The sequence below is a fragment of the Acanthopagrus latus genome, chromosome 8, assembly GCF_904848185.1.
Source record: "Acanthopagrus latus isolate v.2019 chromosome 8, fAcaLat1.1, whole genome shotgun sequence".
Taxonomy (NCBI): domain Eukaryota; kingdom Metazoa; phylum Chordata; class Actinopteri; order Spariformes; family Sparidae; genus Acanthopagrus; species Acanthopagrus latus.
Window position 1 is genome coordinate 23,056,977 of NC_051046.1, and position 27,666 is coordinate 23,084,642.

Genomic DNA, 27,666 nt, shown 5'->3' on the forward strand with positions numbered 1-27,666 from the left:
GACAAGAACTAATGGATATCTAAGCACTGGCTTTGACAGCGCTAACTTGTTATAATACCTGCAGAAATGTCAGAGGGGGAATTGTACTGTGATCTTTTTTAATCTCCTTGCTCTAATGGATGATGATGATAATGAAGGCAGAGCTGGTAGTTTGTGTTTTATTTGTTATGGTATATTGCAGGCGCTGAAGACACTGTGGTGGTACAATGCCACAGTGTCACCTAGTGGCAGAGTTTGTGTAATGGCTTTGAGATGACGATGGATTTGTTGATGTGATTGTGTTGCTCTCTGACTGTTCCTCTTTGTCCCTCGCCTTCCCATTCCTTATTGCAGACAAGCATGCTGAACAAGCACCTGAGTTCTCTCATGCCAGGTCTGACTGCGAAGGTCTTCAGGACATACAATGCCTCCATCACTTTACAGCAGCAGCTCAAAGAGCTCACAAACAGTAAGTCACACATGTGCTGTTCTATAAAGCAGTCTGACATGACATAAACAGCATTTTAGAGCGCTGGCTCACACTCTCCTCAGCTGCTGTGCCAGTGGCTTTAATACTGTAGCCTTGTATCAGTCTGGCACTTATCGCGGCCTTATTACCTGGATGCTTGTGTCCTGCGGTCCGATGATAAGACTTTTATTTTATTTTTAGCTTGCTTGATTAAAGATACCCTGGCATCAGCCAGCTTTTTCTGCCATGACAGGTGTGTGCATTATCACTTTACCCAGTGCTGCTTTGCTCTTATCTGGGTCCTATTGGCTGCTGCCTCAGCCACAGTTTCCATTCAGAGATAGAAGTGTCACACTTCTCATCTGTGGATTGCCAACTGAGAGCAAATCTGCTGATTGTCATGTGGCCATAGTGTGTGTGTTAAAACTGTGTGTGAATGACACGAGGAACACAAGAATGACTTATCTTTTAAATGTCTATGCATAAGTCTGGTCACGTGTGTTCTCAGCATGATTTTCCTGTTTAAATACAAATGACTGTTATATCACCCCCTAAAGAGGCGGACAGTGTGGCAGAGAAACTGCTGTCCTACAACAGGGCTAACAGAGCAGTCGCTATTCTGTGTAACCACCAGCGGGCGCCGCCAAAGACTTTTGATCAGTCTATGGCTAACCTTCAGGCCAAGGTAAGAGCACCTCAACACCTTGTCATTCCATACATTAACATTTCCCTCAGAATGCATTAGTAGGGATGATAATGTTGTGTCACAAGACTTAATTAAAAGAGACCATTCATGTTATCCTGCCGGCCCTTGCATTTTGGAATTTTGAAGCCAACAGTGATCTATATATTAAAAACATGCCCGCGTCCTTATGTGCCCAACCCAGATTGATGCTCGAAAGGAGCAGCTGGCGCTAGCAAAGACAGAGCTGAAACAGGCCAAGAAGGAGGCTAAGACCAAAGGCAGCTCTGACCCCAAGCTACAGACGTAAGTCTTAAGATTAAAAAAAAAAAAAAAAGGCAAGCTGTGGATATTAAAGCAAATAACAATGAGTGACAAAAATCTTAAAATACAAGCACCTGTTCAGCGGATACTAAATTGCAAGGTGCACAGCACACATAAGTACCAACAGAAAGGTACCCTGCAGGTTCAAGTGCCTCCAAACAATCGAGATAATTGCTTCACAGTGAGTAATGAGCTGCGGGTGAATGCTATAGGAAGTGTAAGATCTTGAACTTGAAATTACATTAGCTTTCGTGGTGGCCCTGCTGTTAGCTCACACAAATGAACTTCCCTGCAGTTAAACTTTTGTGTTTATGCCTGGAGCCAAAAAACAAATAGGAACACTGTTAGTGCAGTGCAGGATAACGTCCACAATGGACTTCTGCTTTTGTATGTGCACGCTTTGTATTCACAATTCACTGGATATTTAGATGTCGGGAGAACATTATGTAGTGTTTAGGGGCAACTAGAAAAGGAACAATTGGCTCTGCTGGATATCAGCTGAGAGTTTTCAGTGAAAAATGCCAGCCATTTGTGGAATTCAAGCCAGGAAAAAAAATCCAGCAGTGGTATATGGAGCCCATCTATTCCCCTGAGCCCTGAAATTGTTTAATTGTTCACATATTTTTTTGATGCATTGGATAAGAATTTTTGCACAGCTTCTTATTTACAACAAATGTCTTTGTATAACACTTAATACTGAGGGAAACACACTTCTTTTTGCCTGCCCACTGTGAGAAGAATACACATTCAACGGTTCCTGCCACATATCTACCAGAGGTGTCTTAACTCTATTTCACCTGCCTTTGTGTCTATTTTCTGTCAGGCTGGTGGAGCGGAAGAAGGCAGCAGTGAAGCGTTGTGAGGAGCAGCTGCTAAAGATGGAGGTGCAGGCGACTGACAGAGAAGAAAACAAACAGATTGCACTGGGTACCTCCAAGCTCAACTACTTGGACCCACGTATAAGCGTGGCCTGGTGAGTGAATACTGACACTTTCGATGCTGTGGTAAAAAGACTTGTTCCTTGGCAGGCAGATGCATGGATTAAGGCAGACACTAAGTGCGAGCACACAGACAAAGTTGGGTTTCAAATAGAACTACTTGGAGCATCCCCACCTGGGGCTTGTATCACAAAGATTATTGAGTCAGCCTACTAGATTTGGGCTTAATTTGAAGCTTGCCTGACTTCTGGTTCTGTGTAAATCATATTAGTAACCTAAGTTACAATCTGATGCAAGCTGAGCTCAGTGTCTCTGATCAACAACCCATCTACCAAATTACCAGTGTTTCTGAAAAAAACTTCAGAAAAGTGCTATTACATTCACAGTATAATAACAAAGTCTGTTTACACACCGTTAGATTCCTTTTGCTTTCTATGACTTTGACCAGAGATGTAAGGAATGTCTGTAGTATAATAATTTGTTTTAACAGTTTATTCCAAACAGCAAGTTTTAGCTGACATTGTCAATAATGCAGAACACAAGGTGACTTTGGATAAAACATGTCTGCTTTAACACAGACAAGTTTTCAGTGAAATCTACAAAATAATTTATAATGTGGACATGTTGCCATTTGTTTTTAAGACTGTCATTTATCCTGCCACAGTGTTTTCCTCTTGCCTCAAAGCAAAAGTAATGTATTTTAGCTGCAAGGGTCTGTATTGCTTGTATTGATTCATGACAGTAGTTTGTTCATCTGCAAATTAAAAACTGTATGTAAAAAGTCCATTGAATAATTCTCACACATGCATAGCCCATTAAATGGATTTAGTTTATCTCTAGTGCTTGTATTCTAGCAGTGTGTTTACATCCCCCATCTGGATGCCTCCATGCTGGTTCTAGTGAATCTAATAGTAACCAACTGAATACCTGTCCCTTCACCCCTTCCTTTCCAAGCATGTACGACAGCCTAATGACCTTCAAATCTGACAGGTCCTCTGTAGTGCCAGTGTTAGATTTGTCCTTTCTGAGCATCTGTAGAAACTGGCAGATTCATTAAAGAGGACCTGCTACTTCTGCAGATATGAATGGCTCATTTTACACTAATGATATGAATGATACTAATAGATCCCACTAAATCCTACACACTGGACCTTTATGAGATAATAGGAGATTAACTGGTTGGCTTGAATGATTATTTATTTTGCAGTGTAACAATCTCTTCCCCCTGTGCTCAGGTGTAAGAACATGGAGGTACCCGTAGACAAAATCTACAACAAGAGCCAAAGAGACAAGTTCGCCTGGGCCATCGACATGACAGAGGCAGACTTTGAGTTCTAACCCCAGTCTCATAAGCTTGTAAAAGATGCAATTAAGGAACCATTCACTTTATTATACATACAGTACTTTAATATTGCACTTAGAATATGTTTGTAGACTACTGATGTACTTGTGATTGATGGACTGATTGTTACACGTTTTGTTTACTGCTGTTCTTTTCCATTTGATGATTTTGGCACTTTATTATGAAGATGCCTGTTGGTTGTTTTGTTTGTAAATCTTGTGTTTGCATTAATTTGAATAAAGTTTTCCCACTCTGCAGTGAAGTGACAAAAAATTTGAGTGGACATTGTTGCAAAAACCTCAAATTCCATACAAACTTAATGTCAATTAGAAGAAATTGTTGACCATTATAGAAGATAATTCCCAAATTTCACAGCTTATTTGACCTCCAAGTGTAGTACTAAATGTAATTTAAAAAACATAACCGATACAGACCAAAAAACATGCAACATTGAGATGTCTAGATAATTTGCATAATAAAATACAACTCTGGCTTGAAATAATAAATACAGAAAAACACTGAGCACCTCAGTTAATATCTTTAGAAAAGAATTCAGCACCTTGCCTAATATTTATAATGTAACATATGACAAACAGCATAGTATTAAATAGCTTTAATAGAAGAAAATCAGAATTGGAATGCATCCCACAGCTTGGTAATAACACTGCTGTTTGTAAAACAGTTCAGGCTTCAGATGTGTCCCATGTTGGGAGGGATGGCGGTTGTACTGGCCTGTTAGCCTGCTGAGTTGTACTTCTTGGCAAAGGCTAGAGGGAGAACTGTCCCCATCAGCCATCACCTCACAGGATTGAATTGATTATTATGATATATGCTGGCACCGTCTGCTCGGTGCACAAAATCCATTTAGTTGCATTCCTGCACGTGAGCATTTTAGGTTCTGAAGGGCACATCACACTATTCTAACTTACAAATAACGTTCAACTTTTCAAGTCATTACACAACTGTAACCGTTTATCACAATATTCAATATATAAAAAAGCATTTCACACTACAACACACCAAATCAATAGAAGTCATTTTTCAGAATGGAAAAGTCCGCTGCTCCTGAATGTAGGACCGACTTCACGCCATGTTACTTAGGAACCTGCAGGAGAGATGGAACAAATGGCCCATGATGTGATAAAGTGGTTCAACAACAGATTAATTTACTCTTAAGCAAATAGGCATGTATTTTTCCACATTTATACAATCTTACCAATTGAGATGATATAAAAAGACTTGAATACCTATTTTAGCGGATAGTGAAAGACCTATTTCTAAAAGTGGCAAAAGACATCAATAATCCAAAGATTTTTGGTGTAAAAATTAGGGTACACTGGTATATACTCCACCATTTCCTTCATACCTTCATTATGAGCCTTGACCCTCTTTAGCTTTTTCCGGTGCCGCTTCAATCTCTTCAACACCCGCCTGGGTCATTAGATCGGCAATGTTCTTCTCCAGGTCATCAATTCGCGTGCTCATCTCGTCAAGTGGAGCACCAGTTAAGAAACATAATTAACAATAAACTCAAACAAAAATTATTCTTAAATGTTCAAAATAATCTTCTGGTCAGTCCGCACTTAAATTACCGTATATAAGAAAAGCAGAGGATGTAAAAGAGAGAAGGATACAAATCTATTATCATAATAAAACTAGCTGAAAAAGGATATTCCTGCCGATGATCTGGTCTGACATGGTCTGGAACTTGTCCTGCATCTGTTGCAGCAGAGTCTGGACCTGTGGAGCAAAAAGCACAAACACTGTTAGTTACATCAGTGAAGCAACAAATAAATGAATCCACTGATCAAAGTTATTTCTCTGTAACTTGAAATGGATGACATACTGCAGAACACTGAGTAGACTTTTTAGGACTAAAAATACCTCTGCCACTTAAAAACATCTGCTCTCCAACTCTTTTGCACCGTGTTTGTAGTATGAAGTATCTAGTTTCCTTGACAACTATGTAAAAGCTCAGTAGACATGGGAGATGATTCACTATGAAAAGCATTTAGTAAAACCTACCAGAAATTCTTACTATTCTGCACCACTATATTCATTATCGACTAAGCCACAGGTTATTTTAATGGGTCATCGTTTTAAAAAGTCAGACATCTGTGCAAAAACCTCATCACAACTGGCCAGAGCCCAAAGTGATGTCTCTTAAATAGCTCATCTTGAGTGTAAAATCCAAAGACATTTTGTTCACTGTCATGAATGACAAAGTAAAGCAGTGTGTCCTGACCTTCCTAAGAGGATTAAACCAGCTCATGTTTTCTTGAAGTTTCGCTTTAAAAATGACTGAATGAATCAATAGAAACAGTTGGCAACTGATTTTCTTTCGACTGGCCAACTGATTAATTGACAAATTGTTTGAGCTGTATGCATTTTCTGTCTGTATGTGGATCACTGACAGCGGTTTCATAATCAGTGTTGTTCATCTCATCAAATGCAAACCTCAGATGTGAAAACCCTGTGGTTAGGAGGCGCCTTCATCTTAAAAGTCAGGATGATATACTTACAGTTGATCAAAACTAGAAATAGAAACACATTTAACTGGACAGCCCTGAGAGGAAAATGTTAGGCTGGGCTCTCTGGGATCTGTTTGAATTTAAAAAAAAAAAACAAAAAAAAAACATTTGTATAGAATGAATGACAGGTGTAAGAAAAACGAACACTGCTCATCTCCGTGACAACGCATTCAGAAACATGAACTAAGCTCTACTAATGTAGAATACCATGAAACTGCACTTCATGCGATGTGGTGTCAACTGACAATGGAAACAACAATCATCTGCCACTAGAACAAGCGTCACAAGGTATATAAATACCGTTAGACAGCAGCAAAACTTATGTTTATGTAATGCGATGCGGGTTACTCGGTTGTGATTTGGTGATGTCATTTACAGGACACACTGGCCATTGGTTACATAAGGTGATGGAGCTAAAATGAAGTCAGGACGTCCTGGCCTCGGTAAACCCGTTGAACGTATGTGAAAGTTGTTACAATGCAAAAAATGAAAAAAGCACGAAACGCTACTGATGCGCTATACTTTTGCAAACCGTTGCTTGCTAGCTTAGCCTGGTTAGCACGCCTGCCGCTAGCTAGGCTAGCAGCGAACGCTAGCTTTGCCGTTTCGATCACGACTCACCACATTGGTAAGGTCCTGCACCGACTTGGGGTCCGTCTCAGCCATGTTGCGCTGTGAATGATTATCAGTGGCCGAACACTGCTAGAATTCAGAGAGCTGTCTGACGATTCTGTTCGCTATCAGGTTTCTAACTGTTCGAAACAGATAGCAGTCACTCGCTCCAACCCAGCGCACAGTCAGCTGTTCCACAACAAAGGAAGTCTCGCGAGATCTGCGTGGCGGTGCTGAGAAAAGTGGAACATTGAGTTTTGAATGAGCCGCAGCACGTACAGTGTATATTGTTCTTTATGCGTTAACATCAAGAGGAGACGTTCAATCAGAGCAGTTTAATATCAAGCTGCATCCCATTGAGTCTCTGCAGGACCTGCATGTTCGTTGCTGGAGATTGGTGAGTGTGATAACACTGAACAACAGCGTGTGTGTGTGTGTGTGTGTGTGTGTGTGTGTGTGTGTGTGTGTGTGTGCGCGCGCGCGCGCCTGTAGCCGCGCTGTGCCTGGCTGCGCGTGCACTCTTCCTCTCCTCTCTTTTAAGTTGACATTAGAAAGTTTCATCTGCGGGAAAGCTACTTTGTTTTGACGCCGAAACACAGTTGTGTGTGAAAGTGAAGGGAAGTGGAGGAAGGTGAGTAAAGTTGGAGCTTGTCCACAGTGTGCACACAGTTAAGTTCAGTCTTAACTTCTGTCGCTAAAACAGGCATAACAATCTGTATCAGCATAGATACACGAGCAGACCGATGGTCATGCGTTTTGTGAGCGGGCATTTTAAAGCTAATTGATTCTTTTAGGGCTAAGACGCTCACTTCCTTGCTATACATCTGCTTTTCCCTCTAGTGAACTGTATTAAGAGGTGAATTCGACATTACACACGCTCAACCCACTCTGAACACTGATATGAATGTATACCAGTGTAACCACAGAGTGTAATAGCTGCTTCATTGTGACATGTAGACTAGGCGACTGTGCTGAACTGAAGCTGCCAGTAGCCCAAAAATGATGTGTGTATGTTGAGGCATGTTAGTGACCCAGCCCCAGGAAGCTATGCTGTGCTTACATAACACAGCCTGTTCTGTTACTAGAGGTGTCCCAGGACACCAACATAGGCTACTGCGGTGTGAGAGTTTAACCACCAGTGTTGTAGGAAGTAACCAAAAGTCACCTTGTATCAAAGTAAAGATGTTGTGAGATTGTATTACATTGTCAAAAGTGAAAGTCACCCATACACACACAACTCAAGGGGAAGTCAGTACGTGTTAAAGGTGTACAATTTGGATTTGAGGAAGATTATTGATTACTATAGTTGATTTTCTTCACTGAATAAATTGAATTATCAAACTGTCCTCAAAGTACAAAACAATGTCATACTGTTTTCTTTGTTTGTGTTAGCAGGACTCTTCTCAGTTTCTACCTTTTAGCATCAGAGAATGTTCTGAGGATGTTATTACATAGTGCCCTTTTAAATGAATCTAATTATTAAAAAGTGAAAGAAAATAATACGTACAGTAATACATGCCAATCATCAGATTCCAACAGTTAGCATGTTTCAGATAGTTGAAGTCAGTGTTGTTTTACTTTTTGATTAGCCTGCCAATAAAAATCAGTTCATCTAAATGTTGTTTTGGCTCTGATGAGGCATGTAATCTGCAAAGTAACTAGTATCTAACGTTTTTAAATTAATGTAGTTGAGTAAACAGTGTAAAAGTATACATAGCAGAACATGGAAATGCTTGTGTAAAGGACATGTTCCTCTATATTTTAGTTAAGTATAGTTTTTGAGTACATGTGCTTTAGTTGCATATCATCACTGATCTCACACCACCAGGCTGAAGGAAATAGCTGGAGACAGTTATGATTGTTAAAGCCCAGAGTAATGTTTAACCGCAGAAAACCCGTAAAAAGACGTTTATGGATTGTGTTCAAGGGTTGCAGTACAGTTTGGTGTTTGGTGTAGTAATTCACACGTTTTTAAAATGCTCTGTGGAAATGACGGGGAGACATGGACTGAGGTGTAGATAACTTGGAATTTGGATTTCCTCTGCCAGATCTAACCGTCTGCCTCCATTTCTCCCAGCAGCGAGGTCTGGTCTGGTTACTACAGTCCTTATGTCCTTACTTACAGCTGAGTTGTGTGAAATAACAGATGCCTAATGAGTAATCAGATCCCGTTCATCTTCTGGATGACTCTCGGTGCTCCGAGTGAAGCTGCATCTGTTGTGTTGAAATAGCCTATTATAAGCAATCATACCATCAGTGTGATAAAAAGTTACTACCAGAGAACCTGTTGGCGATTTTTCACTTAAGTACTTCTTAGTGTGTTGACCGGCTCTCTAAGCTACACTGAGTGACTTGTCAGCTGACACTGACTGCCAAGTATGTGTGGGAGCATACTGCATGATTTTGTTTTTATGCTTGCCCTCTGTTCATTCTGCAAAGTGACACTATTATTATTACACAGCCGCAAGAAGAATCATGCAGTCACATAAGAATCGCGCCACACAAATTTTCTGTACTTCTCACTATTTGCAACATGCTGGCTCTTACATCAAACATGTCCACATGCCACTTCCTTTTCAGAGGAGTTGTTTATCAAAATGCACATTATCTGAAATGTAATGAACCAATCTTTTTGCCCTGCAGTGATCTCCAGAGAAATAATAATTTTCTAACAGATTTGGTCCTTAAGAAATTGATGTTTTCACCCCCTCAACAGTAACGTGAATATTTATAAAGATCGTCATCAAGTCATGAGAGAACCTTAGTTGAGAGTCAGTGTTTGTACATAGCAGCGCATATGGTATGCATGTGTGTTCACCTGTTGCACTAGTTCTGTTGACACAACCCTTATTTTCAGGTGCAGCCACCTCTGCCCTTGACAGCATGCTTATGACTGTTCATGTACAAGTAACGCACGCATTGCATTTGCACAGTTCAAACTGCAGGATTTAAGTTCATGTTGTCTAGAAGATTTGTGGAGCCTATAGCCAGTGAGGACCTCTCCTTTCTCCCTCTCTCCTCTGCTCATCTACAGTAGCTCTATGAATCAGTCTTATCCTGCATTTGTATTGAGCATGCACAACAATGCCTTATAGTATCAGAATTCATGCACACAAGCTTTTCAGTATTTGTCATCCACATCATCCTTACTGAACCACAAAACAAGCAGGCAGTTATACATTTCGTTAAAAAATAATCCCTGCTGCCACTGCATCCTTATCCACCCTCTCACCCAGACTTTTTTTTCTTCCTGCAAATCAGTGCACTAACAACCTGGACTGCACTGTTCCTGTTTCATGTATCGTGTGTGATCTTGTGGTACGTGTCGATGGTCAGTCACATAGTGTGCAACAACAACTACCCCTCAACTCCTGGTTACAAGACAGGAAGTTGTGAACTACGGACAGTACAGCGATCTGACGACTTTGAAAGTCTTGTAGCATTGCCAAGGCTCAGTCAGTCATTAAGTGAAATTCTATTTTCTGACTGATTTGCCAAAGAATAGAAACCTTAACAAAATGTCGGAAAAGGAAATACATACATAAAAGATGCTTTACGAATATATAGATTATATTTTCTCTAAAAGGTATTTAGTTGAAATTATTTTGCAGTCACAGGTTTTTAAAACAAGCTACTCCGTTCATAACTGAGGCATTTGTATGCAACAAGCTTCATAAGTTTTATTGCTGTTGGCCTCTTTGGGGAATATTAATTTCGGGCTGTGTTATTGGCGTCAAGTTACCACACAACATCCACCACTGATAACTCTGCTGAACTCCCATTATTTTGACAGTGAACTTTTACTTTGCTGCCTCCCAGGTGCAACATCTAGACCCCCTGGACACCGCCTGAGCGTCATACAGTGTGATGGATGCAGAGGTAGTTCTGCAGGAGGAGGACATAGAGGGCTCATGGACATTGCTGTCCTGGCTGGCATCCTGCATCATGGTGTTCGGGGGAGCCCTACCCTATGTGCCACAGTACCAGGAGATCCAGAGGAGCAGCAACAGCGATGGCTTCTCCACCAGAGTGTGTCTGGTGCTGCTCATAGCCAACATCCTGCGCATCTTCTTCTGGTGAGAAAGACAGGGAGAGGCATGTGTTTTGACATGATAATGTGTTTGTGTCTGTCTTGGATTTTTTCCCGTCTGCTTTCTTCCTTTCTCCTTTTTTTGCCCTTTGGAAGGCACAGGCCACCTTATGAGGTCATTCTTAAGACCAGTCATGATGTCAGAAATTAATGGAAAAAGAAGATAATCTCAGAATAATATGAGATTGATTATATTATCTGAGCCATATGGTGTTCACTTTGAGGCTTCTCCTCAAATCATTTTACACGTCACGGAGCGCAGGTCACTGTTCCGTTTGAAGGGATGGAAAAGAGAATTTAATAGATCCTTTATAGAATACTGCATTATTCATGCGGTCTTTCAGTGCTGTTTATAGCCTATATGACATGTCCTGTAATGAAACCCATAGAATCAAATAGAGTAGTCTGGTGTGCTGCGTGTGGTTTTATTTGTTTTATCTTATTAACACTTAACATTGTATTCTATTGTTTCTCAGATTGGTTGTGTTTCTGTGTCCATGCAGGATAGGCAAACAGTTTGAGCTCACCCTGCTGCTCCAGAGTGTTGTGATGATCATCACCATGTTTGCCATGCTCCACCTCTGCTGCATGGTCCAAAACACCAACCGAGTGAGCACCAAGCAACATCGCCTTTCAGGTAACCAGTGTGACAGAACTGTCAGCATAATCACTGTCACGCATGTACAGTAATTACCAATCATGTCAGGGTAGTGAACTGTACACCACCTCTCTGTGTCAGCAGTTTCAATGCCAGGGGCCTCAACTCCTACTTCCTGCCAAAAGAGGGGGCCATTGGAAAAGCTTAGATGGCAAGACTGCTGTTTCCAAAATGCCTTTCTCTGACAGCCACTTAGAGTATTTACCACTAATCTGATATTTACTGAATAGGAGTCTTAATGCTCCTTGTGTCTAGACATTAAAACAAATGCTGCTTTACAGCCTGAAGGGTTAGGAAAATATTGATGTCACTTTTATTAAGGTATGTCGAAAAGTACAAGGCAAAGCACAAATGTCCTATGGATGTATTAGTTGCTATAGTGTGGGGGGGGGTACGGAGGGATACAGAGTGATACAGAGAGGGAGAATAGGAGAGGGGATATGGAGGGCTTTAAGATTAAGCTAAACAATATCAGCATCCACTGTCATTGTGTGCGTGTGTCTGTGTGTGCAGAGGGAGTGAGTCCATCCAGGATTATTTTCAGGGTCACTCTTTATAGGGTGCTGTCTTTTATGGGTAATTGTATTTTTTGTCACAGCCGCTCGAGTTGATTGCTTTTGCAAATGGGCTGACAGAATCAATCTGAGTACGATCTTTATTAGAAAACAGCCCATGGACTGAAACTGAATGATGAAATACTCGGATCATGCAGAGCAGAGTGCGTTATTAAAGATACATTGAAGATTATGGGAAGTGTTTGACTCGTGAGGAGGGAAATTTTTCTGTGTGTGTCTTTTGGTGTCACTGTCAATGACAGTTCAGTTCAAGGGATTGAGAAAGTAGAGATTTAATGTGTTTGGACACGAGAGTCATGATCATCTTTATCATATGCGTCTCAGCAAAGAACCGGTGCATTACTCATCATGAGGCCCACGCTTAAAGTTTTTCATAGCAAACATGATTATTTATGACAACTGGTGGTGGATTGAAGTTTTCTCTGAGGTGTGATGAGTTTCTATCTGTGCTCAGTATTTCTACACACGTTGCACATACATTAGAAAATATGTCTGCCTGCAGGCGAGTGATGCAGCTCAGAATCAAATCCTCTCACGTTGAGCTTGTCCCTTGTGACCCCAGCTACTAGAACGCAGCTTGATCACAGTCTTACATCAAACCCACTCCCCTCCTGGAGGATGGGCCTCAGGTCCGGTTTCAAAGAGTGTGGGTACAGTGGGGGATGGTTGGGTCAGGACAAGAATAGATCAGATGAGCCTTTGGTCCCTCCATTGCTAAGTCTTTCCAGCAGATCAGGGTCATCTCTATGCAAAGTAGTTCCTTCTCCCCACGATGCACGTTGGCATCACTTCCAACCATCTTAAAAGGTCTTTCATGCTGAGCTCTTTTTCCTGACATTTCTCATCTACCCACCCAGTACTCTTCGCTGCACTTTATCTTTCCATTCTTCCACCTCCCTTCTTTTTTTCCCACCTTCCTCCACTGTTCTTCTGTCAGCTCTCTTCTTCCTGTCCTTCTGTTGCTGTCTCATCCGCTCTCACCCCTCCTCGTCCTCCTCCTCGTCCTCCTCCTCCTCCTCCACCACCTTCTCCTCTTCCTTTCCTCTAAGTTCTCCTGTCACTCGGGACATGTGAGACTGAGGTCAGTGTGTGCCATACCAGAGGCATCCTATGATCCCACTGCCTGCCTGCCAACACCTGTTCCCTGCTCTCTGACCTCATGTTCGAGCTCCTAAAGACACACAGACAAACACAAACACACACAGACACACACACACACATATTCATTGTACTGCAAGCTGGCACGCTGCTTTGATTCCAGTGGAAAACATAGCTTTTTCTGATTAATGCAGCTGGCTATGCATCGTTGCAGAGACCCTGAATGCTTTGGCATAAGTTGATAAGTTCTCTGCAGAGAAACAGAAAGAGAGGGATCCCTCCTGTGAATGCAATGATTGTGCTGCAACCTCTCCTATTTAATATAGGCCTATTTTTGCCATTGTTCTGTACAACTTGGTAAGTGCACTAGGTTGTTGCGATGTCCACATTGGCTTCAGTAGTTTCAATAGACTACTTAAATAATGACAAAGATTCCTCCACATGCAGCACAGAATGTGAGGCAAACCAGTGTTTGTGCATTAAGGTGGACAGCTACATCAAGACAGTCCCAGCAGAGGTTGATTGTCTCCTCACCTCAAAACCTTCTGGTCAACTCTCAACTTGCTAACTGTTGTTTTTCCATTCATTATAAGATTTATCAATGCTTTTCTCAGCAAAGTGTAGGCGTTTACCTTTGTTGTCAGGAGGAAATGCTGGATTTCTTTCTGATTCATGTGGAGAAAAACGGAAGCTATGTATGAGTTTAGCCATAAAGGACTGTGGTCCACAGAGAAGGAAATGAGAGCTGCATGTCTTCGGCAAACCTCTGAGGAAAGAAATGTGCCACATCAAGTTAATTTACTCTCATGTATCAGTGAGGTATTTTATCTTTACAGTTAATCTTTGCATTGCTAGCACTACTTGTTAGCAATGCAAGAACCTTTTCAGGATGGACAAAATTGTCTGTATGAAATGACATTTCAATATAAATATACACAGCACACATATACATTTGTGTTTTTCTCTTCCTCCACAAACTACACATAGTACAACAACTGATATATCCACACTGAAAGTGCCAATGTTTTTTCGTTTTCAGGTGCCACCTTTTCATTTAAGATGTAAGTGGAAGCTGAGAGACAATCAACATAATTAGAGGAAATCGAATTTCTGGCCAGGTCACCTTCATTACAATTAGTGAGCACGTATGGATGAAGTAAATCAAATGTTTTTTTCTTTGTGTGTGTGTGTGTGTTGGTGTGCTCTAAATGTTCTCTCATGCTGATTTGCTGTAACTACAGAATGAAAGGTAAGCAAAAACAGAAGCTGTTTTTGATCTGTGTCAGCATTGTTTGACTCATTACAATATAATCCCCAATAGATGTAAAACTCCATAAATATGCAGATATTTAACAATGGAAACAGGGCCTGAATCAATTTAGTAGTGAGAAAGTGTTGGGAATTAATTGATTATAAGATGTAACCTGTCTCTAAAGGTTTTGGCTTTTGGATCATGAGCAAAATGAAAGTAAAATGTTGATGACTTACAAACTAAAATAAGTGCGTCTTTGGCAGAGTCATTGTAATGGTCTCTGAGCTGGGTTATGACTTTGCAGTGACTTCCTGTGGCAGCCCCAGGGTGCCACATTAGCAGTCCTGGCCTTATGATACAGCAATTTAAAGGCTGGCAGGGGGCAGAGAATATCCTCAAAGACAAATGTGACCCCAGGCTAAGTGTCAGGTTTGGTGGAGTGAAAATGGGGAGTAACTTTCAATAAGTGCGAGCACTGGGGAAACACAGTGAGGGCAAATGTGAAAATTCCTATTGGTTGCACTTAGTATTCTGAGAATAATATAGATATGTCAAAAATTAGTAGATTTTAGATTTGATCTGAACAACTAGAAGTTCATTTCAGATCCAAAAAAGAGTGGAACAACATCCTCCTCTCCTGGTTGGATTGGGTAAAGCACAGCCTGACTGTCTAAACACATTTGATCTCAGATATAAGGCATGCGTTTTATATATTATAAACCACATTTAAGCCGCCAACACACTCAGCTCTCGCCCACAACACACTTCAAGTCACTTAGTGCTTTTAAATGTCCTGGTTGTGTGAGCCAGCAAGAGCTTACCAGACCATAAACAGAGGAAGAGATGGGACTCTTGATAGGTGACGTTGACCTTCCGGTCACCCTTAAAACCGTCAGTGCTCAAGTGGTGAAAGCAATTGCTATTTGTGCTATATAACCACTTTGAGAGAGGTTAAACAGAGCAGGCACTGGATGCGTGGTGGGAATTATTTAAGAACTTGTGCTGTTTAGTCGGTAGCTAATTTGTTTGGTAAGTGAACTTTTGTTCTACTTTTAAACACCCAGGTTTGAACAAGTGATCACATGTGCTATTTTCCATTATTGCCTCATGAATTCACACCAATTCTCTGCTGTTCTTTGATAACAAACTCCAGTCATCCAGACTGTCTCACAGCTGGAAATATTCTGAGGACAAATTTATTCCATTTTACCTTTTAAAAGATTACTCATCAATAGGCATATAACTACTGTCCAGGGTTCAGTGCTGAACGTGTTACCATTTCTTTATTTATTTCACCCACATGTGAACCTTTAACTACCCTGTCTTGAGGTCAAATGAAACTGTTGTCCTTGTGACTTTTGACAGCATATGAAGACAAACATTATGAGTGCCTTGTGTGTGTGTGTGTGTGTGTGTGTGTGTGTGTTTGGGGGGGTTTGTGCGTGCGTGCATGCGTGCACATGTGTTTGTGTGTGTGTCTTTGTGTCTATGACCAAACATACCTTCACTGTAAGTTAATTACTGAATGGTGCAGTGCAGAGTATGATAACTCTGCCACTCACCCTTATCTGCCACACTCTGGCAGAACTGCAGTGGGACGAATCAGGTGTAACAGACACAAGAGGACACACACACACACACACACACACACACTCTCTCTCTCTCTCTCTCTCTCAACAGACACAAAAGAGCGACACTATGAAGCCCGACTCATTGCATTTACATATCCTACGCAACACCAAAATTCTGCTTACTTTCAACGTCAAGTGTGTTTAATTAAACCCTCGATAACGGCAAAGTTTAATTAGCAAGTCAAATGAAGTCAGATAGGTGAGAGGTGCTTTATTTGCAGTTGAGCATATTGGATTACTCAGGCAGAATGTTTAAAAAATGGAAATATAATAATGAGCCTCAGAGGGAGTTCTTGTGGAAACATTTTTTTGTTGGTTTTGAGAGAAACTTAGAGGAGTGCAGCAATTTGGAAGCATTTTTCTAAAACAGATAAGTCTTGTAATTACCTTTTGGATGTAGGAAGCTGTTTTTCTCAGTCATTGTTTTGCCTGCTCTGTCTCTTAAGTGTGCCTGGAAGTAAGAGAAGGAACATGCTGGTGGATATTAAAGCAAAAAGACTGAAGAGTGACTCCCCCTTTTGTCTGATGGCTACGGTTCCCTCAAGGGCTTTTTGTTGTCTCATGTCCTGAAATCAAGAATTTAACTGTGAGGAGTACCTACAATACTCTTCAAAATGTGTGTATGTGTTTCTTATACATAATCTACTGTAGTATGCAAACCAAAAGGAGTGATGGCTGGCTTTCATTTAGCTGCTTCAATTTCAGGGTCCTGGTATTGTGCATGGTGGCTCACTGATTTAGAGTGACATGAGAGAGCCATTTTAATGATATCACCAGTGTGAACACCTTAGTCAAAGAATCTGCTGTGTATAAGGTCTGTTAGTGGCTTAGTGTGTGCCAGAGTGTACAGTGTTACCTCTAGCCTTCAGAAAAAAATTTACTTGTTCTCAACAACACAGATTACATATTCCATTTTCTCCATAGCTAACTTTTTTAGTTAATGTGAAAGGGCTTTGAAGCCAATTTTGCATCACAGCCAAACTGTGTAATTGGTCATGTGATGCATAGTGCGCAGTATGCATTCATTCAGGTAATTTCTTTAGTGTGAAAAGTGGAATTTTTGGCTTCAAATAAACTGAGCATTCATCAGTATAGATAAAGAAAGATTAAATAAACATTTACTCTACATTTACTTTAATGACTTATAGGTTCGACATGTGATATCTGATCTCAGAGAGTGTTCACCCAGAAGATCCTTTATGGTAGCCATTGGCCCAAATATCTTTTACTTATTCTAGAAGATTGAACAGAGATACCTTTCATCAGACATTTTTACGATAGTGTGAATCTGAATGTGCTCATCTTTGACCTGACCTCTGGAGAAAAGGTCACATCAAACAGAATAAAATCTTGCTCTAATTGAATATTTGATACTGAGTTAATTTTTCAGCCTCTCTCTGTAGGTCTGCCCCAATACCTTGAGGATATTTATAGATGTGGGTTAGTAATTCATGAACTGCTCTTTGACCCTGTTGGACTGGTTGTGTCAGACAGGACAGTGTGCCACCTCTTTAGATCAGCACCAGAAAGACGACCTGACAAACAGACACCATCTATAACCATCCATCTCCGTCATATAACCTGGCAGGTGTGTGCGTGCGTGTGTGTATAAGAACCCATCTGTTGTGTGTGTATATTACATTCGAGTATGTGTATCAAGGCATGTTGCCCAGATTGTGTATGTGCTTGTCCAGTCATGTGTTACTCACATTGTGGGCACCTGCTGTCCCTTATGGGGACAGAACAAAAGTCCCTGTTTTGGAATTGGTTTAAGTTTAGGTTGAGGTTAGGCTTAGGTTAAGATTATGGATAGGGAAATGAAGGTTATGGTTGTGGTAAGGGTAGCTTTCCAGGAAATTAAAATAAACTATGTATTATCCCCAAAAGTGATGGAAACATGACCCTGGGAGTGTATGTGTGTGTGTGTATTTGTGTATTGTGTATCAGGTGTGTTGTTAAAGACCTCCATATATCAAGCTGTCCAGATGCCTGCTAACTGAACATGAAGCCAGTTCCTTTTGAGTGCCTGTTAACATTTCCAGCCTGTTCTTGTTGGCAGAGCTGTCTGTTTTATAGACTAATCGTTTTGGAACTAAACACAGCTTTTTACTCCAAAGGACTTAAAACATCCATGTAAGCTTTTAGATAAACGTTAAAATGAACAAAACAAACAGCTGTGTGATTCCTGTCACTTCAGTTTTTATTGGCATGGCAGTCAGCATAGTCTGGACTTAGCTTCATAATGAAACCTGCAAAAACTGGCCCAATATACATCATCTAATGTACTAAGCAGTTTAGTGGCATAATTGAATGTCAGTAAACCATCCACCATCATTAAGTTCATGACTCACTCATAAGTTCGGGAGACACTGGGTTTTCGAAGTTATAACTCAAAGTTTTCATAAAAGTTGTCATAGAAAGTTTTCAAACTGTAAACTCTTCAAAATCTAATGATGATCTGTTTTGTAGAGGAACAGGAACTTGTGTATATAGTAGTAGATGTAGCAGGGTGCCTGCTCTCCTGCTGTCCTAATTGGGGAGGTGATGCTGTGCCCTGGGCACACTGCCATCCATGAGACTCTAGACTGGCACAGACTTCTCTTACTCTTCTCCAACATGTCACATTGAGCTTCCTGAGAGCCGCAGTTCTGAGTTTGAGTGATATCTGAGTCCAGATTTTTTTTTTTTAAGTGAAAAAAGTGGTAAAAATTATAGGTGCTGGCTTTATTGTCTGTGTTGGCACTATTTGTCTATAGATTGCCAAATAGGCTGTTTATTACTTGTAATAGGCATTCATGTAGTTTTAGCCATCTAAAAATGGAGGATATAAAGCAAAACCTGTTTTTAGGGAAGTTTAAATCAGCAGTATAGAGGCATTTGCATCTTGATACTGAAGCAGTGACCACTGAATGATACGCTGATGTCACACGAAAGCACTCTGCAAGATTCAAAACTCTTAGTAACACTCCAATTTTAAGTACTGGTATTGTTTCAAAATAATTTTCTATCATCAGCAAGGTGTTTTAAATATCAATCATTTTTGATGTGAACAGAATTAATTCCTCAAAGCAACCTAATATTTGTTTGTCATTCCGAAACTTGCCTTATTTAACCAATGGTACTTCTATGAAATACCCCTCCAACTCTTCTGTCTGAACTGTTGAAGCAAGTGGACACTGATGCAACCTCACAACAAGAACATTCTTGCAGATGCTCAGATCCTCTTCTGTCTGCATTATATTATAAGCACTGACACAATGGCCCAGTCCCTGTTACTCAACTAGTATTCACTGGGATTTTGCTGCATTGTATTTTGGGGGAAAGTGTTACTATTTCCATTGTCAGGAACTGTCCACAAGGCTTAATGTCATGTTGTTAATGCAACATGGAAGTGCTTTACCATCAGAGCAGCTTTGATTTCATCCTACCTCCTTGATCCCCATTATTTTCTAAAAGCAATCATCACCCATTCAATTTCAGATTATAACAAGAATCTCTAGCTCATTAACTTTCTGTCATATCTACTGTCAAATGTTTGCTATGAATAAGACTTAAAGGAAGTAAAGAATGATTTTGGCTTCTTAAATATTTAGGGTCTGCTACAATGGCAAGAGCTGTTTTTGAATCCCCTATATGGCAGGCATGTCTCTTTTGGGGACTACAGGATTTCTTGCTTTAGGGGCAAAAAGGAAGGGTCACCACTTCTTTCATAAGTCATCCCCAAGAATCCACTGTATTTTACAGAAGATTATTTATTTATTTATTTATTTATTTTTTTTACCTCGAATTAGTAAAATGAAGAAAGCTGGACAATCAGTAGAAAACCTCTATAGGACCGTAGGCTTGACAGGGTCTTTGTCCATCAGCAGACCACTTCAACCATTTTAGAGAACCTCTAAAGAGCAGCTGCAGATCCACCATTTTTATTTTTTATTTCTAAATATAATTAAGGTTAAGGGAGGGCTAATATTGAATTGACAGGGAAATATTTTGCTCAGACAAGTATGTCCAGCTGATTGTTTGTTTGTAACACATAACGCTGTTTGTTTGTAATATATATATATATATATTACAAACAAACAGCGTTAGCATGAAAAGCCACAGGTATTAACTGTCCCAATAAATATCCTGGAGGATGTTATCTTAGGATGGCAGCTACAAACATGCAGGGAGAGTGGAACAAAGGAAAGTAGCCAGTTGCACAGAGAGGAAGGTCAATGACATTCTATCTAAATAATGACTTTTAATGAGGCACTGCCGTGCTAATTACTGTCGCCTCAGACTGACTGATGCGGTAATTTAACCCTGAGGAAGAAGATGAAGAAATGTTTGTGTGTGTGTGTGTGTGTGTGTGTGTGTGTGTGTGTGTGCGTGTGCACACGTGTGTGTGTGTGTGTGTGTGTGATACAGATACAGACACAATTTTTTCAGTTATTGCATTCCTCAGTTGTTACAGCTGTCGTCACCACGTGCATTTTAAGTGTGGGTGGTGATGTAGATTATATAGAATTGGTCATTTTGTAAAAATGACCTCACAAAACCAAAAGATGAACATCTGTCAGCGACTGTTTGTGACCATTCCCTTATATCTCAGAGCACACTGTTAGAAAATCAGCATGTAAGTATTTTGAATCATTTTCTACGATGAATATTTGTTCAGCATATACTGTATCTGATAGCATGCATTTGACAATCACGTCACAAGTACTGGTTTTTGTTATTATAACACTGACCACACTTAATGAAGTTCCTAAGACACCTCATAATTATTCATGCCTTATTCATTCAAATTTAAACTTGGCCAGACAAAAGGTTTTCCAAATTGTTTCATTGCTGGCATCTTCAGTTGTTGAATCTTATGTATTTCACTTTGTATCTATTTTTGAGTTTAAACATGTCAGATTGTATTGGGACTGGGCGACATGGCCTTGAATTACTATTGTTTCGACATTATTGTAGGGACAACCATTGGTACTTTTGTAAAATAGCAAAGGTCTAATTGACAAGATGTTAATGATATTTTGCCCTAGATTGTGTTTAAGAACACACACACACAGAGTGCATGATTCTGTGCATGTAACTGTAATCACACAGGGTTAGAGGGAGCAATAGGTTTTATATCCTCTGCCTGTAATGCCTATAATGTACCCGAGTGTGTGTTCCTTTAAATCCATTACCTTTGCAAATGTCAACATGCGCTGTAATGTGCCCAATAATTATGTAATGTTATTTTTACAAGCTCTGGGCAGTCGTTGCCTTCTCATTATTCTATTAAACTGTGACAGTGCTGTGCACTGATGATGTGGATGTAGATTTAAATGACTCAGACTGTGTTCATTTGTCCATGTGGGTTAATAACTTTATCAAATATAAATGTTTTCCAACCATAATAACAGTACAAAGGCTATGTTTGTTGAAGGTTAGCCCCTCTATGCCACTTTAGAAAATCATCATTAAGGCATTGAAGGTCACAGTGGTTGATGTAGATAGCTTTTGACACACTCAATGCAATTCTGCATTTAATAATAGTCCCGCTGACACGTTGACTTTGTTTTCCGGTCACTTTATCTTCTACTTACACCTGCTTATCTCTAGAGGAAGAAAGCCTCCCATTGACAACATGTCCGACCTTGAAGACTGTAATAAACAGTTTGGACCCTTTTTGGTCCCCTGTGCTGATGTGCCCTTATCTGGACCTGCCGACACTTCCATCAGGTCAACAGCTGATTATTATCAGAACAGATCACCTTCACACACAGCCAGGCTTAACTCTGTGTCTGTGTGTTAAACAAGAAAGAAGAAGAAAGTACAGAAAATGGAAATGTGAGAGTGCATTTATCTACACATAATATATACATAGTGAGGGGTATTCGACATGTGTTTTTGTGTCTGAGAGTGTCTGAGGGCGACAGAATGAGTCATAGAACATGAGAGCCCAAGTGTAGTTAATTTGATCGTCTGCAGTCCCCGTTATATTTTCCCAGCATGAGTGCGCCGGTGATGCTTCACCTCCTCAATTCCATCCACTCCACTCCACTGTCCTCAGCACCAAGGTCACTGCATCTGAGCACTTGGCTTCACCACTCTGTCCTGTCATCATCCACAGCACACACAGCACCATGGACCACCACAGCTACACTTTTCAGAACCCTTTTATGTCTGCTGTAATCGAAGTAGCCAAAAAATGCGCTTACGCAAAAGAGTAGTACTCTAGCTTTGAACTCTGCAGTACAAATAGTCCTCCAGTGCCTTCAACATTATTTTTGTTTATTGTGAAGTCATTTCTCCAAGTATCTCCAGATGTTTATATCCCTAAAATCTTCTCACCATACGATGTGTCGATAAACCATAATAAGTACAAGTATTTAAGTATTTCCAGTAATACTGCTAATGACACAATATTAAATCTGTTATGTTTTGTCTGCTGATTTTCAACACAGGGGCCAGATAAAGAATGTGAATGCCTTCTCCTACACATAAACTGGTATTTATTTAAGAATTATGTACAGTTGGATGATCACACCTCATGCATACTTGAATCCACATCCATACTTGACAAGTTGAGTAAGTAGTGTAGAGCGCGCAGGTTTCGATATGCAAATGTTTAAAGACATTTCTGTATCCATTTGTGGATGAAGAATCTAGGGTCCCCACAGCTTTATGAATCTGCGTATGCATATTTCCGTCTTTGTGGATATACACAGTTTCAGTTACGAATCTATGCATCTGGCCCTTGGACTTAAAACTTGGTGATGCAGATTCTTTTTTTCAACTCCTTGAATGAAACTTTCCAAGAAACTAATCACAGCAGGTGGTCTTTTATAAGCATTTTGGAGTTGATGATTATGCAGATGATAAAATGTCACGAAAGTGCACCTCCTTATGAGCAGGTGGCAGGTTCATCTAGTTGGATCAAGTAATTTACATCAGGTTTGTGCAGAGAATTTCCCCATTCTGACTGAGAATACTAGGAGCATGCTCCTACCATATTTCATTGTAAGTGGCTGAATGTTTTGATTTATATCACACAAATGAAAACTCAGACAAGACTTTCATTGTCCTACTGCATTCTCTGAGAAGTGCAGAATCGTAATAAAAAGAAGTCCGACATTGTTAACTCAGTATGGATGTGAGCACCAAACACCAGTAAAGCTGAAAGCCAGCACTTAAATCTCCTAGTTATTGTTCCTTTTCTAATCCAACATGCCGGAGTAGAGCGAGAACAATAAAAAATGTGTCAGTGTTCACATGCCAAGGCAATGAATTGTATGTCGTTACAGCTGTGGGCGAAATCACAGCCCAAAAAGATGGACTTTGCTGCTCACTGTCAGCTCAGTGTCAGCGCAATGCCCTGATTTTCTTCTATTAAACAAGCATTCACAAGCTGCGTCTGACAGCATGAGCTGCCAACACTGGTTTGAAAGAACTAGCTTGCAGGAGAAAAAATAAAAATGAAGGCCAGGATGTGGGGCTTCATCTGAATCTCCTGATGCTACCTCAGCCATTATTCTAATGTTGGTGCCAAGCCAGCCAGCCAGTCAAATCAGTCTGTCAGTGTTGTTCTGAATAAAATTAATGCAAATGATATGGGGAACCTCTAATACGATGAGGTGTCTGTTCTGTCATGGATGGCAGAGATGAAAATAGTCACAGTGTTTGGGGTTAGCGGCTAACAGCTAGCGCCTGTAATAAGAAAACATATCTGCTCACTCATCATAACCTTTGAAAAACACATGAAAAGGAGGAAGAATAACTCTTCTTCAAATTGCTGTCAAACTTTCATTTTTGCTGTCGACAGCATATCCAAAATAAGCAATGAACTTCAAAAAGAGAACGCTGAAGCTTCTGGAAGCCAAATCACCTGCAGACACACCCGGTCCTGTGATCTTGAAAGGATTTGAGACATTACGGATTTAGCTGGAATGTGGAGGAAGATACAGAGGCTTATATGGATGCTATCAGGACGAGTGAAGGACAATGCCAGTGAAGGGCTTTTCTTTATCACTGTTTTTCTCTGCATAATGGAACTCACAGTACTGTGTAGATGCAGGAGAGGAAGAGGACAAGAAGAAGAGAGGGAGGAAGTGCTGTTGCTAAACTAGAGTGGTAGAATTTAAAGGAGGACAGCAAAAGAGCCCTGTGCAAAAAGAGGAAGGGAATAGAGTTCAATTATAATATAAAGTATCACTTCAGTTTTTCATGTTAAAGGATAACTAATTGAAATGAAATCATATCAAATTATACAAAATAATCAACTGAATCTAATACACTGTGTTATGTATTACAGACAGAAAGACAAATTACAGACATCAGACAAAAAACTCAAAAATGAAAACTTCAACAACTCACATAATCCCTTACCATAATTCCACTCAAATTCAATAAACATTCATTTTGAATTTGAATTGGTTTTTTGCTCAGCCTTACATCAGCCCATCAAAAGACATGTGCTCAAATTCTAAGACAAAAGTTAATTGTCAAAATATTATTTTTCAAACATAACTTTTGGTGTGGATCAAGGGTTGTTTTTTTTCACTTCTGTTGACATTGTGAGATGGGAACAAACCAACACAAATAGTGTACATGACAACAGGCACTTCTAATTGTGTGTTCAAAAAGGAGTGTGAAGAACTGTGAACTTATCTAATCTCACCACCTCTCCATTAAAGGTCCCATATTATACTGTTTGTTTTCATCAATTTCACACAGCTGTCAGAGGTCCAACAACACTGTATTAGATATGCATTGCCCAAAACCTATCCGTGGTCCTGAATTTCAGCTGTCTAAAAGTCGCCCTACTGAGCTCTACTGAGAGCAGGCTGTTTCTGTGATTGCACCTTTAAATGCTAATGAGCTACATCTGTCAACACCTACTTGCCTGCTACATGTCCCTCTCAGGGAGAGGATGCCTCTTTAGCTAGTGGTAGCATGTGCTAATGTTAAAGTGGATGTAATGCTATGGCTCGCTGAGATGCTGTCGTTCAACCATACCAGTTTAAACCAGAATCAGACCCAGAAGGAGAGGTTCCTGAAGAAGTACAGACTCTGTGGCTGCAGCAGGACATTTCAGAATGGTTAGTGTGTCTGAATAATGTTAGTTTGTTCATATGTGTTGTTCATTTACTACCATGTAGCTAATGGCTAACAGCTAGCAAAAGCTGTGTTTGTCTCCAACTCTTGGACATTGTTCGCATCATCTCTGTCTCCAGTTTGCACGTTTCCAGATTTTTTATTATGACAACCAAGCTCCCTCATAATATTATTAACATTAAACTTTCTTCAAACGCCATTGCATCGAGGACCAAAGCGGAGCAAACTAGTTTCCAGCTCGTAGGCAACTGTAAATACTATCAAACCATGGTGACACTTAAGGCAGGAACCACTCTGGCCTAACCGTTGGACGTCTGACGCATTTGGGGAGACTCGGATGAGGTCGGGAACAAATATGCTCGGTGTGTTCAGCTGCGTTGGAAGCTTTTGGAGCCGCACGGACATCTCCTCCGATCAACATGCAAAGTCTGAGGAGACTGGCTGTCAGCCGTCTAAGCCATTGGATTCTCTGATTGGTTGTGTGCCAGCTGTATGACCATTCTGATTGGCCGTGTGCTAGCGAATCAGCGTGGTGTGTGGGAGGGGCTGTGTGCGCTTTGTTTTCCTATGCACTTCGTTCCATTATTTCCTGTTTTCATGCTACTGTGGAGCCGGCAGCATGTCAAAGCGGTGTGTTCACTGCAACTTTTCTGCCGAACGGGTCAGACAAGAGGCAACAGAGTGGTCGGATAAAGGCAGTTGGCTGTTGGTTTCAGTGTGGGCAGTGTGTGGGGGCCTTTACCTGAGGCTCGGGTGCAGTTGCCTGGTCCCGTATGGTTGGGACTGATCCTTTTACGAGGGTCAGTGTTGAGGCAAAGCCAGCTTTGTGCTTGCCCTCATTACTTAAGCAGTCCGATATGAAGTGGTTAGTACACACAAGCAAACTTATACGAACCGAACCGGCACGTTGCCGTTAAAAAATGTAAAGCAACCACTGTCTCTTGTGTTCTTCTGTAGATGGGACAGAATATAGGCACTCATGTTGATTTTTACAACCAACAACAGAGCAATGTGTGTGTCTAGCTCTGAGCGACGACATTGCGAAACACTGCTATCTTACCTCTGGGCACAACGAACTTCACCTCGGGGATGAATGCTGTTTCATCAGTGGGTGTGCTGCAGAGACCATGAAGGAATCGCTTGTTTTCCTCATTCTGGAAGTTGCCAGGCTCAGGAAGGACCAGCTTATATATGTAGAGACCAGAGAAAACGTGTTTTTCATAATATGGGACCCTTAACCTTTAGCTAATAATTAAGGGTAGACTTCCTTATTTAATCATTACTCATGAATACAGTAATGAATACATACATAACAATATATATATATATATATATATATATATATATATATATATATATATATATATATATATATATATATATATATATACACACACATATATACACACACACATAAACATACAAATACAGTATATATAGTTTATTGATGGATCTTGCTGAAAAAATACTCTGGCATATCCAGGGATCTGGTTAGCTTAAATTGTGGTGAAACAGTTATGGGTGTTTAGAGTGATGTAGAGCTATCAAGTTTTATATTTGATACTGAAGAGGCAGGTACTTTTACTTAAGTAAACGATATGAGTACTTCCCCCACCACTGCCTCTCTCCATTTATCAAGGTAAACAGACACTTAATAATTCTATGAATGCATTTTTTTAATAAGTAAGATTAGCATACCCACAATTTAAATGCCCCCCTCCTCTTTAAGCAAAGTGGCCTTGTATGTGATGTAGTCTAGCAGGTTTGTTGTGGTAAGGTAGTCTCTCCTGGTGGATAGTGCAGTTATCATCACATTCATAGTGACTGTACCAATAGATATAATGTGTCCTGTAAGGATGCTCCCAAGCAAGCACATGAAAGGGCCATCAATCTTCCTGTTGTGAAGCTGACCAGTACATGTTGACAGAAATGTTTGATAGATCATTTCTGTTTGTCTCTTATTAACAGAGGAACCACTCAGAAGTGGCTCCTGTTGTGTGTAAAATGTGACGGTCGTTCAGGCCCTGATGTGTATATGGGGCTGAGAATTCATTCTATGGAAGGAGTGCAGATGTTGAATCTATTAGTACATAACAGAGGTCAAGTAGTCACAGAATTGATGTTGTGGGTCATTAATGCCAATAGAGCTTGTTACTTACAGCCTGTCTGGGTCAAGAGGCTAGAAGGAACACATATACAGTAAACACTCAGCGAGGAAGCAATCAGTTGTGGAACCACACAGTAATGGTTCACTCGCAAGGTCAAAACAGTCTACTTTCAGAAATGCCACTGCTGCAGAAATTCGTAGAAAGGATTATTTGCTGAAAGCACAAAAGGAGGACATTTCTCTCGTTCGAAAATCCCAGTGTTACGGTTGTGTGAGTGTATGTTCATT

At 40.4% G+C, this 27,666-nt stretch overlaps 3 protein-coding genes across 8 annotated transcripts in view; 2 read left to right on the forward strand and 1 right to left on the reverse strand.

Moving 5' to 3' along the window:
* zgc:173742 (DNA topoisomerase I, mitochondrial) overlaps positions 1 to 4,007 on the forward strand; it is a 32,240-nt gene extending 28,233 nt beyond the window's left edge. For all 3 annotated transcript variants that reach the window (XM_037106207.1, XM_037106206.1, XM_037106208.1), the window contains exons 16-20: positions 334 to 448; positions 1,006 to 1,133; positions 1,336 to 1,436; positions 2,278 to 2,427; positions 3,628 to 4,007. In XM_037106207.1, coding sequence (XP_036962102.1) covers positions 334 to 448; positions 1,006 to 1,133; positions 1,336 to 1,436; positions 2,278 to 2,427; positions 3,628 to 3,730 — 597 coding nt within the window. In that variant the 3' untranslated portion in view covers positions 3,731 to 4,007. The remainder of the gene's footprint in view (positions 1 to 333; positions 449 to 1,005; positions 1,134 to 1,335; positions 1,437 to 2,277; positions 2,428 to 3,627) is intronic.
* A 325-nt stretch (positions 4,008 to 4,332) lies between these two features.
* Positions 4,333 to 7,069, reverse strand: hsbp1b (heat shock factor binding protein 1b). The gene is made up of 4 exons (XM_037106214.1): positions 6,887 to 7,069; positions 5,408 to 5,474; positions 5,101 to 5,227; positions 4,333 to 4,839 (listed from the first exon to the last, which is right to left on the reverse strand). The coding sequence occupies exons 1-3, from the start codon at positions 6,929 to 6,931 to the stop codon at positions 5,106 to 5,108; spliced, it is 234 nt and encodes a 77-aa protein (XP_036962109.1). The 5' UTR covers positions 6,932 to 7,069; the 3' UTR covers positions 4,333 to 4,839; positions 5,101 to 5,105.
* Positions 6,232 to 27,666, forward strand: part of si:dkey-246g23.2 (solute carrier family 66 member 2) — a 54,281-nt gene continuing 32,846 nt past the window's right edge. The window contains exons 1-4 of one of the 4 annotated variants that reach the window (XM_037106211.1): positions 6,232 to 6,553; positions 6,644 to 6,723; positions 10,697 to 10,953; positions 11,471 to 11,604. In XM_037106211.1, the coding sequence (XP_036962106.1) occupies positions 10,745 to 10,953; positions 11,471 to 11,604 (343 nt within the window). In that variant the 5' untranslated portion in view covers positions 6,232 to 6,553; positions 6,644 to 6,723; positions 10,697 to 10,744. Of the gene's footprint in view, positions 6,554 to 6,643; positions 6,724 to 7,139; positions 7,275 to 7,371; positions 7,509 to 10,696; positions 10,954 to 11,470; positions 11,605 to 27,666 lie in introns of those variants that run through there. The other 3 variants (XM_037106210.1, XM_037106212.1, XM_037106213.1) reach the window with 3 other exon arrangements.